General features: G+C 33.9%; 1 protein-coding gene across 1 annotated transcript in view; it reads right to left on the bottom strand.

Moving 5' to 3' along the window:
* CABCOCO1 (ciliary associated calcium binding coiled-coil 1) overlaps positions 1–14,034 on the bottom strand; it is a 126,042-nt gene that overhangs the window by 97,161 nt on the left and 14,847 nt on the right. Inside the window, exon 3 of the mRNA XM_040485128.1 lies at positions 10,748–10,917. Coding sequence (XP_040341062.1) covers positions 10,748–10,917 — 170 coding nt within the window. The remainder of the gene's footprint in view (positions 1–10,747; positions 10,918–14,034) is intronic.

Raw genomic sequence — 14,034 nt, 5'->3', positions numbered from 1 at the left:
GCATGCCTGATGGTGGTGGTGAGAGCCAGATGACAGCACAGAGCGAGGCTGATACCACTTTTCCACCATCACCAAAAATAAACAAGTCAATGGTTATGGTCTATTCTCCTGCAACTAAAAACAAACAAGAAAGAATAGTATCTTTTATGGCATGTGTCAAGTTGAAAAAGGAGTAGATAAATGTCAAAAGCCTTAGACTCAACATTTACAGTGTCTATAACACAAATATGAACTTCCATCTTCGTTTCCTATTTAATTATGCTCATTGTTATTTGTGGCAGGCAAAATATTATTTCCATCACACACACACACACACACACACACACACACACACACACACACTGACAAGTGATGAGTGTATGGACATGAGACTGAAGAGACTGAGGTGGAGAGTTGAAAATCTCTGGCAAAGATGAGATTGGAGCAGCTGCTTGGGTTGGGGGAGGTGTTAGCTGGGGGCCTGGATGAAGGCTCTGGGGAGCACTGTGCTGCTCAATGTGAGCCCCACCCTCCCGGACCAAACCTCTATCTCTCTTAGGAAACCGGCAGTAAACTTTCTACTTCTTGCTAATGGAGTGCATCTTTCAGGGAGGTCGGAGTGGGTAATGCAGAGGATTTATGAGAACATAAGCAGATTGTTGGACCCAGCCACTTCTGGTAACACAGCTACTCTTTCACTCTGGGATGTGTTATGCCCTCAAATTACTGATCAAATAACAGTAAAATGATTAAAAATTTTAGGAAGACATGATGAACACTAACTTGCAATTTGTTTAGTCTAGATTCTTTTCTACCTGTGGGAATGAGAATGAAGCAAAAAACTGTGTAACAATTAAAATCTGGTTTGATGAATGACAATTGGTCCATTTCTCATAGCGCCCCTTCAGATTTTCTTTTATACATGTTAGACACACAAGTTATTGCTGGATAACTGGGCTTTACTGTATCATTCTAAGGGAAGCTCAGTTATTATTGTACATTTCTTTTCCTATGATAAACTTGAAACTGTTTGGGGATAACTTCAGAAATGAAAACTTTGTTGGATAAAAGCAATTCAAAAATGAATGGATTAAAAATCTGAATCATTTAATTACTAAAATGGTATTAATTAGAGATGCTGGAGTAAAAAGTAATTCTTAGATGATTATAATTCTAGATGTAATTACGTGTATCAAGCACAAAAATACATTTATATGACTATTTTCTTATGTTGAAATATAATTGACACTTTAAAACTGTTTTCTATGTCTAATGTCTTTCTATAGATAATGGCTTTAAAAATTAGGAAAGTTATCACTTCACTTATCTAACTGAAATATTTGCTTTTAAAAATCATATTTAGTGATATGATTAAAATATGAAAGATTAAACCATTTAAATAGTAAGGGCTATTAGAAATCAAAGTTATTCTTCGAAAATTTAGGATAATGAACGAACATGCTAGAATAATTAGTTGGAAGACGTAAGATGGTACCTTATAACTGCCACTTACTAGCTAGGTGATCTAAGTTTCATTTCCTAAATCTGTAAACGAACATAAGACTAACTTTCAAAATGATGGTGCTGTTGTGAGGCTCAAATAAGGCATGCATGTTAAACTCTTGGTAAACTGAAATATGTACACTACTATATTACATGTATATAGAGCTTTCTAGAGTCAGCTCAAAGCTGGCACATTTGATGTAGCAGTAGGAAGGATGAATTCTCAGTAACTGGGGTTGATGCTTGTGACCTTAAGGAGTTATTTAATCTTTCTAAATCTCATTTATTTTTCTCATTTTTAAAATGGGGAGAATAATAGAACTATTTCAAGGTTGTGTGTGAATTAATTAGACAGTATTTGGAAAGCAAATGCACTGACTGGCACAAGATAATCCTACACAAATGTTACCTATTATTATCATTCCTATTTAGGGGGAAATAATTAAACTTCATGGAACAAAAAAAGTATTCTGTGGCTATGTGATAATATTCATGTTACATAGAGGAGAATCAATCTAGGCCCATCAACCTGGACAGGGGTCAAATATCCAGTCTAATACTCAACAGCTTGTCCTTGGTCAGACCCTGGAAAAACTAGAGCCCAAAATGTATATTGTTAAGACAATCCTATGTTGCATTATCTTTTAGTTTTGATCCAATGTGATTCCAGGTGAGTTGTCTGCAGAATGCCTTGTGGATAATGCAGCACAAACTTGAGACAAGGAACAGATCAGAAACTGAGTCAGTAGAAAATGCAGTTCCTACGTTAGAATTTTATTAACGGTCAACCACGCTGCAGCCAACAGCCTAGACATGTTCTACGGTGCTTTTTCTGTTAAGATGTTGCTGGATGCAAATGTTCACTGTGTGCTCAGGACTCTACCTCCTCTGAGTCCAAGTATAAACAGACTACCTCTTTCTCTGACACACTTACCTATGATTATATTCTTTCATGATGGTAACTATAACCTTCTTACGTTTAAAGGTTTGAGGGAATTTTTTTTCCTGCCCAAAGGGAAAACTAGATCCCTTGCTTTTTTCTGGTTAGATTTTACATATGTACTTTCACGCTCTCCTAGTTTATGAGTAGTTGCATGGGTCCTGCTCAAGTTTTTAAAACTCATTTTTGAACTGATATCAACAATATAAAATTTCACATAAAAGAAATATTTTTGAGTCATTTGTAAGTTACAGAAAAAAATAAAATGGAAGTATCTTGTCAAATTTGGAATGTGAAGATTCATGAAAATGTTTTACTTTCCTTTATTCTGTTTCTAGATTGTGAACATTAAGCTAAGAGGTTGCAAACCATAGGACTGTTCACGTCATATATTCTTTTTTTTTTTTACCATAAGTCTGTCTGACTTATTTCAATTTTTGCATAGGTGATATATTCACATGGTTCAAAAAATATAGGTGAATGTATATTGTGAAAAGGCTTCCTCACCTTTGTTGCCCACACGTCCACTTCCCACATCCTTCCCTACAGAAAAAATTCCCCAGTGCTATTGAGAAATAATTGACATATATCACTGTGTAAGTTTAGGGCACACAGCAAGATGGTTTGATTTATTGTCCAGTGGTTACTGCAATAGATTTAGGTAACATCCATCTTCTCATATAGACACAATAGAGAGAAAAGAAGACAAAGGAAAATAATTCTTGTGATGAGAACTCTTAGGATTTACTCTCTTAACAACTTTCTTGTATATCACACCTGGTAACTGTCATCAGCATGTTGTTCATTACATCCCTAGTACTTATTTATCTTGTACGTGGAAGTCTGTAGCTTGACCACCTTCCACATTCTGGTATCCACAATTGCTATGGGTTTGGTGTTTTGTTTCTTTGTTTTTGTTTTAAATTCCACATGTAAGTGCAATTGTACAGTATTAGTCTTTCTCTGTCTGATTTATTTCATTTAGCATACGCCTTCAAGTTTCATCCATGTTGTCACAAATGGTGAGATTTGTTTCTTTAGGGTGAATAACAATGTTCCATGGTTATGTATATATACTACAACTTCTTTATCCATTCGCCCATAGATGGACACTTAGGTTGTTTCCATATCTTGGCGATTGTAAATAATACTGCTATGAACATGGGGGTGCAGATATCTTCTTGAGTTAATGTTTTTGTTTCACTTGGATATATTCCCGGAAGTGGGGATGCCAGATCATATGGTTGTTCTATTTTTAATGTTTTGAGGAAACTTCATACTGCTGATTATTTATATAAATCATTAATTTCTATCAGTATAGATTGGTGGATGTTAATTTTGTACTTTGGATTATAATTCAATACTATCATGCTATTTTGTTCATATTGTTTCAACTTTGGACATTGGAAACTTTTCAGTTGGCTTCTCTATTTCATTGACACACCAACCATCATTTTGATTTTTGAGCATTTACTCTTGGCCACTACAATATGCCCCCAGGCTCATCTTTTATGTTCCCTGCTCCAGGTCTACAGTAAGCCTTCTCTCCTTTTCTTGGAGAATTAAATTATAAATCAAGACCTGGTTCCTGGGTATGCTCATTACTACTGGGATGCTGTCGCTTCTAGGCCTTCTCTGCAGACAGAGCTAAGAAGTATATGTACATACACTTAACTCTACAAATATATGTGTATCTACATTAAGTTAAGTGAGTTCATGCTGATTTATCTCCAGGTGATATTTCTCATTTTTTGCTTTTACAAACATGACTGAAACTAACGACTTTACTTACATGTATGTAAGTAAATATGTAGGATAAATTCACAAAAGTGGAATTGCTAGGTCAAAGGGGACAATACATTAGTGAATTTGATAGACAGCTGCTAACCTAAACTCCTCAGGAGGGTTTTAAATACATATTTCCATTAGCAATATAGGATAGTACCTATTTCCTTATAGCTTTGACAGCTGAAAATGCTACCAAAATTTTAAAGTTTTGTCAATCTGACATATGACATTTCTGTGTAGTTTTAATTAGCATTTTCCTTATTATCTTTAATGCTAAACTTTTCATTTAAGAATCACTTGTACTTATTTAGTCATATCCTTGGTTTACTCTTCTATTGAAGTATTGGTCTTTTTCTCCTTGCTTTTTCATGCTTTTTTTTTTTATATATTATAGAACTTAATTGTTTGCTGGTGTCTGAGATACAATAATCTCCCCAGTTTCTTATTCTTTTTTTGATTTTTCTCTTGGTATTTTTTCTTTGTAGACTTTTGGTTTTTATATATCAACTTTAATTATCTTTGTCTTTATGGCTTTGGAATTTTGAGGCACAGTTTTAAAGGTCTTCCCCATCCAAGGTTATAAGGAATTTATCCATGTTTTCCTCCAACATTTTTACAGTTCCATTTATTTTACATTTACATTAAGTAAAAAAAGTGATCCACTTGTAATATACCATGGTTTATGGAAATACAGAGGGTTGGATCCAATTCTATTTTTTCTAGATGGACACAGTATTATTTACTAAATAGTACATCTTTTCACCATGGATATTTCAGATGTCATTTTATAAAATACTGAATTTCAATGCTTGGGTCTATTTCTAAACTTTCCATTGTGTTCTATTGGTCTGTCTCTTTAGTCATTAACCACTGCGTTCAAATATTTGAGATATTATAACACTACACTACTATTCTAATCCCAAGATAGGCTATAGTTTATTATATTTTTTATTTTTTTAAGTTTATTTATTTTGAGAGAAAGAGATAGTGCATGTGCACAAGAAGAGGAGGGGAGAGAAGAGAAAGAGGCAGAAAGAGAGGGAGGAGAGAGAAACCCAAGCAGGCTCCACACTGCCAGTGCAGAGCCTGATGCTGTGCTTGAACTCATGAGATGTGAGAACATGACCTGAGCCAAAATCAAGAGTCGGACACTTAACCAACTGAGCCACCCAGGAACCCCTACATTTTTTAAAGACAATTTGTATTTGCTTATTTTCTATATTTTTGTTAGAATTACCTTGCCTAGGAAGCCACCTCTAGGATAAAACATCAACAAAAAACTTGGTAATTTTATTGCGATACTATTATTATACATTAACTTAGTGAGATTTAGCATTTTTTTTTTATGTGGAGTATTTCCATGAATATTGTCAAGTTCTTCCAAATGTTGAAAACTTCCTTGTGACCTTTAAAAGTTCTCTGAAGTTTTTTTCATATAGAACTTGTACATTTCTTTTTAAAGTTTATTCTTAAAAAGTTTGTCTTTTTTGTTAGAGCATATATTTTTTTCTTCCATTAAATCTTTGTTTTTATACATAAGTATATATTTTTAAAATTATTATTAGATTTCCTTAACTTTTACTTAATGTTCTTTTTCTGTTTGAAGAGCCCATCTAGGATACCACATTACATTTTGGAGTCATGTCTCCTGAGGTTTCCCTAGAGTGATAATTTCTCAATCTTTTCTTTTTTTCAATAGCCTTATTAGTTTGAGGAGTACTGGTCAGATAGTTTGTACAATGTTCCTCAGTTTGGGTTTGTCCAGTGTTTTCCTCATGGTTGACAGGACTTATGGGTTTTGACAGCTTTGCCTATTTTTAATAGGATTGTTTTCTTATTGTTGTTTTGAGAGTTCTTTACATGTTATAGAAACAAGTCTTTTGTCAAATACCTGATTTGCAGATTTTTTTCTCTCTGTAGCTTTTCCTTCCTTTAAGAGTGGCTTTAATAAAAGAAAAGATTTAAAATTTGGTGAAATCTAATTTATCAGTTTTTTCCTGTATGGGTCATGTTTTGGGGGTCATGGGTAAGAACTCTGTAAAACACCAGGCCATGAATATTTTCTTCGAATTTTTTTCCAAAAAATCCAATTAGAGCTAAGTGTATCAAGTAAAGGGTTTAGGCTGATGTGTATTTTTTTTTTTTAGCATAGGTGTTCCAATATTTGTTGAAAAGATTGCCCTGTTCAGTTGAGTTGCTTTTGCATATTTACCAAAAAAATCAGATGACCTTTTTTGTGTCAGTGTATTTCGGCATTCTGTCTTCTGTTCCTTCTGTGTGTCGTCTTCACTAATTCAACATTGACTTTATTTTTTTAACTTTACAATAAGTCTTAAAATTGGGTAGTATGATTTATGCAGCTTTATGCTTATTTTTCAAAGGTGCTTTAGCTATTCTGAGTCCTTAGCCATTCCATGTAAATTTAAAAATCAGCTTGGTATATCTAGAAAAAAATCCTGCTGGGATTTGGATTGATACTGCATTAAATGTACAGATCGATTTGGGAAGAAGTGACATCGTTACCATGTAGAAACTTCTAATCCAACAACACTGTATGTTTTCCATTTATTTGGGTTTTCTTTTCTTTGATCATCATTTTGTAGTTTATAGCATACAGATCTTGTACATTTTTGTTAGATTTATACTTAAGTATTTCTTTTATTTTTTGAGCTATTGTGAATAATACTATTTACTAAAATTTTGATATACAATGTATATGGCTAATACACTGAAATACAATTGACTTTTTGTATTTTGACCTTATTCCTGCAAACTTGCTTAACTTATTAGTTCTAGGATTTTTTTTTTATTCTGTGTATTTTTTATATAGACAATCCTTTCATCTGAGAACAGGGACTGTTTTATTTCTTCCTTCCCAATCTGCATGTATTTTATTGTTCTACTCTATTGCACTGATTGCTAAGAATTCCGTCCTATGTTGAATAGGAGTGCTAAGAGTAGACATTCTTGTCTTGATCCTGATCTTATGGGGAAAGAACTTGGTCTTTTACCACTAACTATAATGATAGGTTTAGGTATTTTGTAGATGTCATTTATGATGTTGAAAAGTATCATTTCTTGTCTTAGTTCTCTGACATTTGTAAAATAATGAATGGATGTTGTGTTCAGCCAAATGTTTTCTCTGTATCTATTTATATCATCCCATGTAGCTCATCCTCTTTTTATCATTTACATTGATGAAATTTTCAAATATTGAACCACCAGTGAATTTCTGGGATAAACCCCAATAGGTTGTGTTATTTTTTTTATATGTTGCTTGATTCATTTTGATAATATTTTGTTGAAAAAATGTTTTGTGCATGTTCATGAAGGATATTGGTCTGTAATTTCTCCTCCCCTTCCTCCTCCTCCTCCTCCTCCTCCTCCTCCTCCTCCTCTTGCTGTTGTTGCCTCCTTTTTTCCCTCTCTTTTTTTTTCATACTATCTTTGTCAGGTTTTGGTATGAAGATAACTCTAGCCCCATAAAATGAGTTAGGAAGAACCCTTTCTCTATTATTTCTAGAAGAGATTATGTACAATTGGTGGCATTTATTCATTAAATGCTTGATAGAACTTTCCAGTGAAAATATCTGGGCCTGCAGATTTTTTACTAGAAGTTTTGAGCAACAAATAATTCAATGTCTTAAATAGTTCTAAGACTATCATGTCATAAGTTTCATCTTGCGCAAGTTTTGCTGGCTTGCGGTTTTGGGGGACTTGGTTCATTTCCTCTTTGTTTTCTAATTTATGTACATAAGTAGTATTCTCCTAATATCCTGTTAATGTCGGCAGAGTCTGTAGTGATATCCCCCTTTTTTAATACATGGTAATGATCTGTGCCTTCTATCTCTTTTTTTTTCTGAGACAAGTTTTTCTTCATGTTTAGCAATTTTATTGATGTTTTCAAATATCCAGATTTTGGTTTCATTGATTTTTGTCTATTTTTTTTTTTTTTTACAATTTCATTGATTTCTGTTCTTTATTATGTCTTTCTTTTCTGCTTGATTTCGGCTTATTTTTTAAAACTGCCTTTTAAGGTCTAAGTTTAGATTGTTAATTTTAGACTTGTTTTATAAGCATTATATTATAAATATATACTACAAACGTCCCTCTTCTCATGGACTCAGCTCTGCCACATAAATTTTCATACATTTTATTTTTACTTACTTAAAAGTCTTTTCTAACATCTGTCAAGATATATGACCTGCATACTATTTAGAATTGCATTGTTTGATATGTTTGAAGCTTTCCTGATATATTTCTGTTAATAATTTCTTGTTTAATACCATTATGATCAGAGAACATATTTGTATAATTTCAATTATTTTAAATGCAAAGTTGTTGTATGGCCCAGGATATGGTCTGCCTTGGTGAATATTCTATGTGCATTTGAAAACAATGATTATTCTGCTGTTTGGGGGTAGACTGTTCTATAAATGTCAATTAGACCCAGTTGGTTGATGGTGTTTTTCTTTTGGGTTAGCCTGTTTGTAGTCCAGTCAGTCTCTTGAATTTATGAGCTTATGCCTTTTGCCAAATTTGGGAAGTTTTCAGCCATTATTTCTTCAAATGTTTGTTTAGCAACATCCTCTTTCTCTGGTCCTTTTGGGACTCTAACAATATGGATATTAGAACTTTGGTTGTCCCACAAGTCTCTGAGGTTTTCTTCATTTGTTTGCCAATCGTTTTTCCTCTGTATTATTCAGACTGGATAATTGTTATCACTTCATATTCAAGTACACTAATTTTTCCTTTGTCTTCTCTCCATTATATTCTTTCTACCTAATGAGATTTTGATTTTGGTTATTATATAATTTCATTCTAAAATTTCCATTTGTTTCTTCTTTATACCTTCTATTTCTTTCATGATTCTTTTTAACACTTATTTCAAGGATGTTCATGATTGTTCACTTAAGCACTTTTATAATACCTGTTTTGAAGTCTTAAACATATAATCTCAATATCCATTTCATCTTATTGTCGGCACCTATTTCTTATATTCCATGCAAGTTGAGATTTACACGGTTCCTTGTTTGCCAAGCGATTCTGGCAATGGTATTGAAAAATTATTGTTTAGAGATACATAGTACTCAAAGATTCTATAAATATTTGATCTTTGTTCATGAGAGGGAAAAAAAATAGCCTTAGTCTGACCAGTTAATATCATACAATTTTTTTCATTATCAAGTATAATTATTTTTTCTCCTGTTGGTACTATTATTTATCTGTAACGTAGCACTATATACTTATGTATAAGCAAAGATAAAATTCCCCCACTTGCAGAGAAGAAAAATAGTGTTTTCTTTTTCTCACATACAAGAACTACTAACTCTTCCCTTGTAAGGTTGACTAAAAGCAGGAAGCGTGCATAAGGCATGAGTGGCTTCTCTATTAGTTTTGCTAATTCACTTAAAATTTCTCCTCCTAGAAACTGATACACAAAATGTGACCACAATAAGGCATCTATATATTTTGCCACAGTGATGGTGACAATTCTTTAGGAGGAGCAAGGTCTTCTACCTGCCGAATTTAAAAAAAAAGAACTAAAAACAAGCAAACGACCAAAAAGAAAAGAAAAGTTTTAAAAAAGGAAGGAAGGAAGGAAGGAAGGAAGGAAGGAAGGAAGGAAGGAAAGAAGAAAGGAAGGGAGGAAGGAAGGAGCTATCAACTGACATTAGCATGTCTTTCAGTTGAGACACAAATACCTTTATGTTTATAGTGCTCATGGCCTTTTCATTATATACTGGGAGATTCAAGTTCTAGTTCTCCCACTTCACAGCTTGCAACCCTGCTCTGTGGACTACTTGCTCAGCTCTGAGATAGTGGTTATAATACCTCCCATGTGGGAGTTGCTCTGAGATTCAATAATGCATGTTAAAGATTAGAACCAAACATAGTGCCTAGCACACAGAGTTGGCAATATATCAGTGATAGATTTCCTTCTTTTCTTCCTTCCAAGAAGCAATCCTATTTATTCTGAAATAAAATTTATCATATTTAAAAGGGCTCTAAGGAAGATCCGAATTTCCTATAGTAACTCATTCTATAGAAAATATAGAAATATATAAGAAAAAACTTATATATAAGTTATATAAGAAAAAAGTCACAAAATCTAAGTGAATGTGAGTAATGTCCATTTAATGGGGTTTAGATATTGACTAAAGTTACCTCCTCTCATTAATCATTCTGAGATATCTAGTAATACTTGTAGGTTAGATGAAATGAAACATCTCAAATAATTAAAAAATACCTAAATAAATGTGAACTACTTGACATTTTGGGGATAGATGGCATTGACACGATTTTTAAATGAAGTTAACATATCTTTGGCAAGTTAAGAGAACTTTAGCATTATTTAACACTACTTGAAATTTTACAACTTAATGAAGGTATGAACCAGATCTTTGATCTACCTGGGGAAAAAAAACACATAATTTTCATTAAAGGAATTACAATAAAATTAGGAACTTTTGTGTAAGAACATTCATTTAGACAGTGGACTAAATGTTTTCTTAAAAGAAAAAACAATGTACTTACTTCTAAGATTATGAAGTAACATATCTAGTAAAGTCATAAATTTTGAATATTGAGTAACAGAAAAGTCCATTCCTTTAGCCCACAAAAATCCAGATACATAATAATCTAGTAGAATGGCTTCCTTTAAACAGGTTTGAAGGTTTTTGAAATTCAAAAACTTTTTCAGTTTTCTGTAACGAAAAGAAAAATCCAGACATTAAAATCAGATTAGTGAACATTTCCTCTTCTACGTTTTAAAAATGCAGATATTTTTCTTGAATTAAAATTATATAACGCCCTGAATCTAAAAATATCCCTAAGTTATGTCAAAATCCTAAGTCTAAAATGACATTCAAAAGGGAAACAGAAAAAACAACAACAAAAAAGGAAACAAGAGAGGTAAGAAAAGAAAGAGATGAAGAGAACAAGCATGAGCACTCTTTTTGGGCTTCTTCCTCCACTTCTTCTATTCTTCTCATTGTTCTCTTCACCTTCTTCCTCTTCTTCCCCTTCCATCTTCCAAGTATAGTAACTTTACTAGCATTTTTTTTTCTCCAAAATTCAATTCCTTTTTCCATTTATATGATCAAATTTATTTCTGACAATGTTCTGGAACTGTATTGTGTAATACAGTAAGTAAACTGTATTTACTTAATTTTGGGAGAGAGAGAGAATGAGCAAATGGGGGAAGGGCAAAGAGAGAATCCCAAGCAGTCTCCGCAGCTGTCAGGGCAGGAGCCTGAAGTGGGTCTTGAACTCAGGAACCGTGAGATCATGACCTGAGCTGAAACCAAGAATCAGACACTTAACTGACTAGCCACCCAGGCACCCCTGTTCTGTTTTCTTTTTTAAACAATTCCAATTATGTCTATTTTACTTATTTTGCCTATAGCTATAATTTCTGTTAACCTTCAAAAATTTTTTCAAATCATTGCCTTTTCATTTATGTATCTTTCTCAATACAGTTCCTTAGTGTTTTCAGCAGTTTCAAACCCTTGGGCTGCTAATACATCTCACCTCTATAAGAACTGTGTTTTCTATTCTTTGCTGTTTTACATGTTTTATCACCTTTTATCTCTTGTTGTCTCTTCCTTGAGTTTTTGTATCTCTGTTTTATGCTCTTGTTGTGATTGTTTCATAAGTTTCTTTTTAGTTCATGATAAATATTTGACAGTATATTTTATGTACTCATGGCTATGTTCATTTGGTTGTATTTTCTTTGCCTGCCAGGTTTTTTACCCCTTACTCTTCAATTATTTAAAATTTTTTTTTAAATATTTATGTTTGACAGAGAGAGACACAGAGCATGAACGGGGGAGGGGCAGAGAGAGGAAGACACAGAATCTGAGGCAGGCTCCAGGCTCTGAGCTGTCAGCACAGAGCGTGATGCAGAGCTCGAACTCACAGACTGTGAGATCGTGACCTGAGCTGAAGTCGGATGCTCAACCGACTGAGCCACCCAGGCACCCCTCTTCAATTATTTTTTAAATGTCATTGTATGCATATTCTTTCTTTTGTACTCAAACCTGCCCAAATGACAAGCTACAAAATAAGTTTGTTCCAATTATTCCAGGTTATTACTCTTTTTTCAAATAGTGTGTTAAAAGAAAAGAATAAAGTAGGATAGGTATTCATTACCATCACATAAACAATCTATTTCTTGTAAATATGGTAATTATCTGTTCCAAGTGTGGCCTCCTCATCCTGATGTTGCATACAAGGGTTCTTGAAATGGCACTTCAGGTTTTTCTTCTGATCTAGGAGAATACTTATCTTTTTTAAAGCTCATTCTAAGATCTTTAACTATGTATATCCTTCTTGCTCTTTCTCCTCCACTCCTGCTTGATCTATAATGCTTCTGACAATCATCCTCACATTTTGTAGTTTGGATTTATAGCATTCCCCTTGTTTGGACAAAGAAGTGATTGGTATTTTCTCATTGCTTAATAGATTTCTGAGGGAGCATATGTGGGTGTGTGACAACTTTATACTGCCATTTTCACAAACAGGAAGTCTTTATTATTAATAATATTGAAATAGATTTTATGATCAGAATGATAAATACAGCAGGATTAAACAAGTTTGGGAACAAATGAAGCTGGTGTTGTGTTTAACTCTCTAACATCCATCTCATCTATAGTGGTATCAAAGTAGACCTCAATGCCAAAAATGAGTTCTGACTCTTCTAAACCAATTGTGATACTCTCACCCCCATCCCATCATGCCATAAAATGGCATTCCGTATATGTATTCCCTATAGTAACTATTGGTGTATGGTGAACACTCTCATAAGTGTTTGAATTCATAACTAAGGATGAGGTTTACTTTCTTCTGTGGAACAGAAATACAAAAAAATGGGGCGCCTGGGTGGCGCAGTCGGTTAAGCGTCCGACTTCAGCCAGGTCACGATCTCGCGGTCCGTGAGTTCGAGCCCCGCGTCAGGCTCTGGGCTGATGGCTCGGAGACTGGAGCCTGTTTCTGATTCTGTGTCTCCCTCTCTCTCTGCCCCTCCCCCGTTCATGCTCTGTCTCTCTCTGTTCCAAAAATAAAATAAACGTTGAAAAAAAAATTAAAAAAAAAGAAATACAAAAAAGTAAATAAATACATTTGACCACTACTGGTACCCATCTTATAATCATAAGAAAAATCAGTCCCCAAATTATACTCATTTCTTGATGATACCACTGAGGCCTTGCATCAATCAACTCTGGACTCAATCTATCTTTGAAAGTTCTGTTATGTATATTTTACATATACATAACATTGTCTTCTGTTCCCAACAGTTAGTCTTCCTTCTAACTGCACTCTTCATCTGCCATCTCCATACGTTTTTTAAATATTAAATATTTGACCTAAATAGTTACATGTGCTCCTTGCCTTTCATTTTCATTTTTTCAGTGTTTTACTGTATGTAAATGAAGGCAACTATTTGTCTAAGAATATCTTAGTGAAACTTCTTTGGCATCCCTGTATCTTTGCTCTCCCTCATCCCCCTGCCACCACTTCCCCTAGTACCATTTGAATCTTAACCTTCAACTTGAATTGCAGGGCCGAATATTAACCATTTCTATTCTTTGTTCAGTCATTTCACCCCAAAGGAGATTATGCAGGGAAGCACTTGGAGCAAGATGCTGCCACAGTCTGAATGCAAAGCTTCCACGCATTTTACTGGCAAACTTGTAAGTTTTTCCTCTGGGGATAAGAAGAGACGGGACATGGGAGAGGGGAGAGATGGCTATTGTTGTGGCATTAGAGACTACAGGAAAAGAGAAAGATGCTTCACAGGGATCTAGGAAATTGTGCTATAG

The sequence above is a fragment of the Herpailurus yagouaroundi genome, unplaced genomic scaffold (genome assembly GCF_014898765.1).
Source record: "Herpailurus yagouaroundi ecotype Mexico unplaced genomic scaffold, PumYag 163, whole genome shotgun sequence".
NCBI classification, from domain to species: Eukaryota; Metazoa; Chordata; class Mammalia; order Carnivora; family Felidae; genus Herpailurus; species Herpailurus yagouaroundi.
Note: the sequence above shows the minus strand (reverse complement) of the source record. Positions and strands in the feature narration are given on the sequence as shown.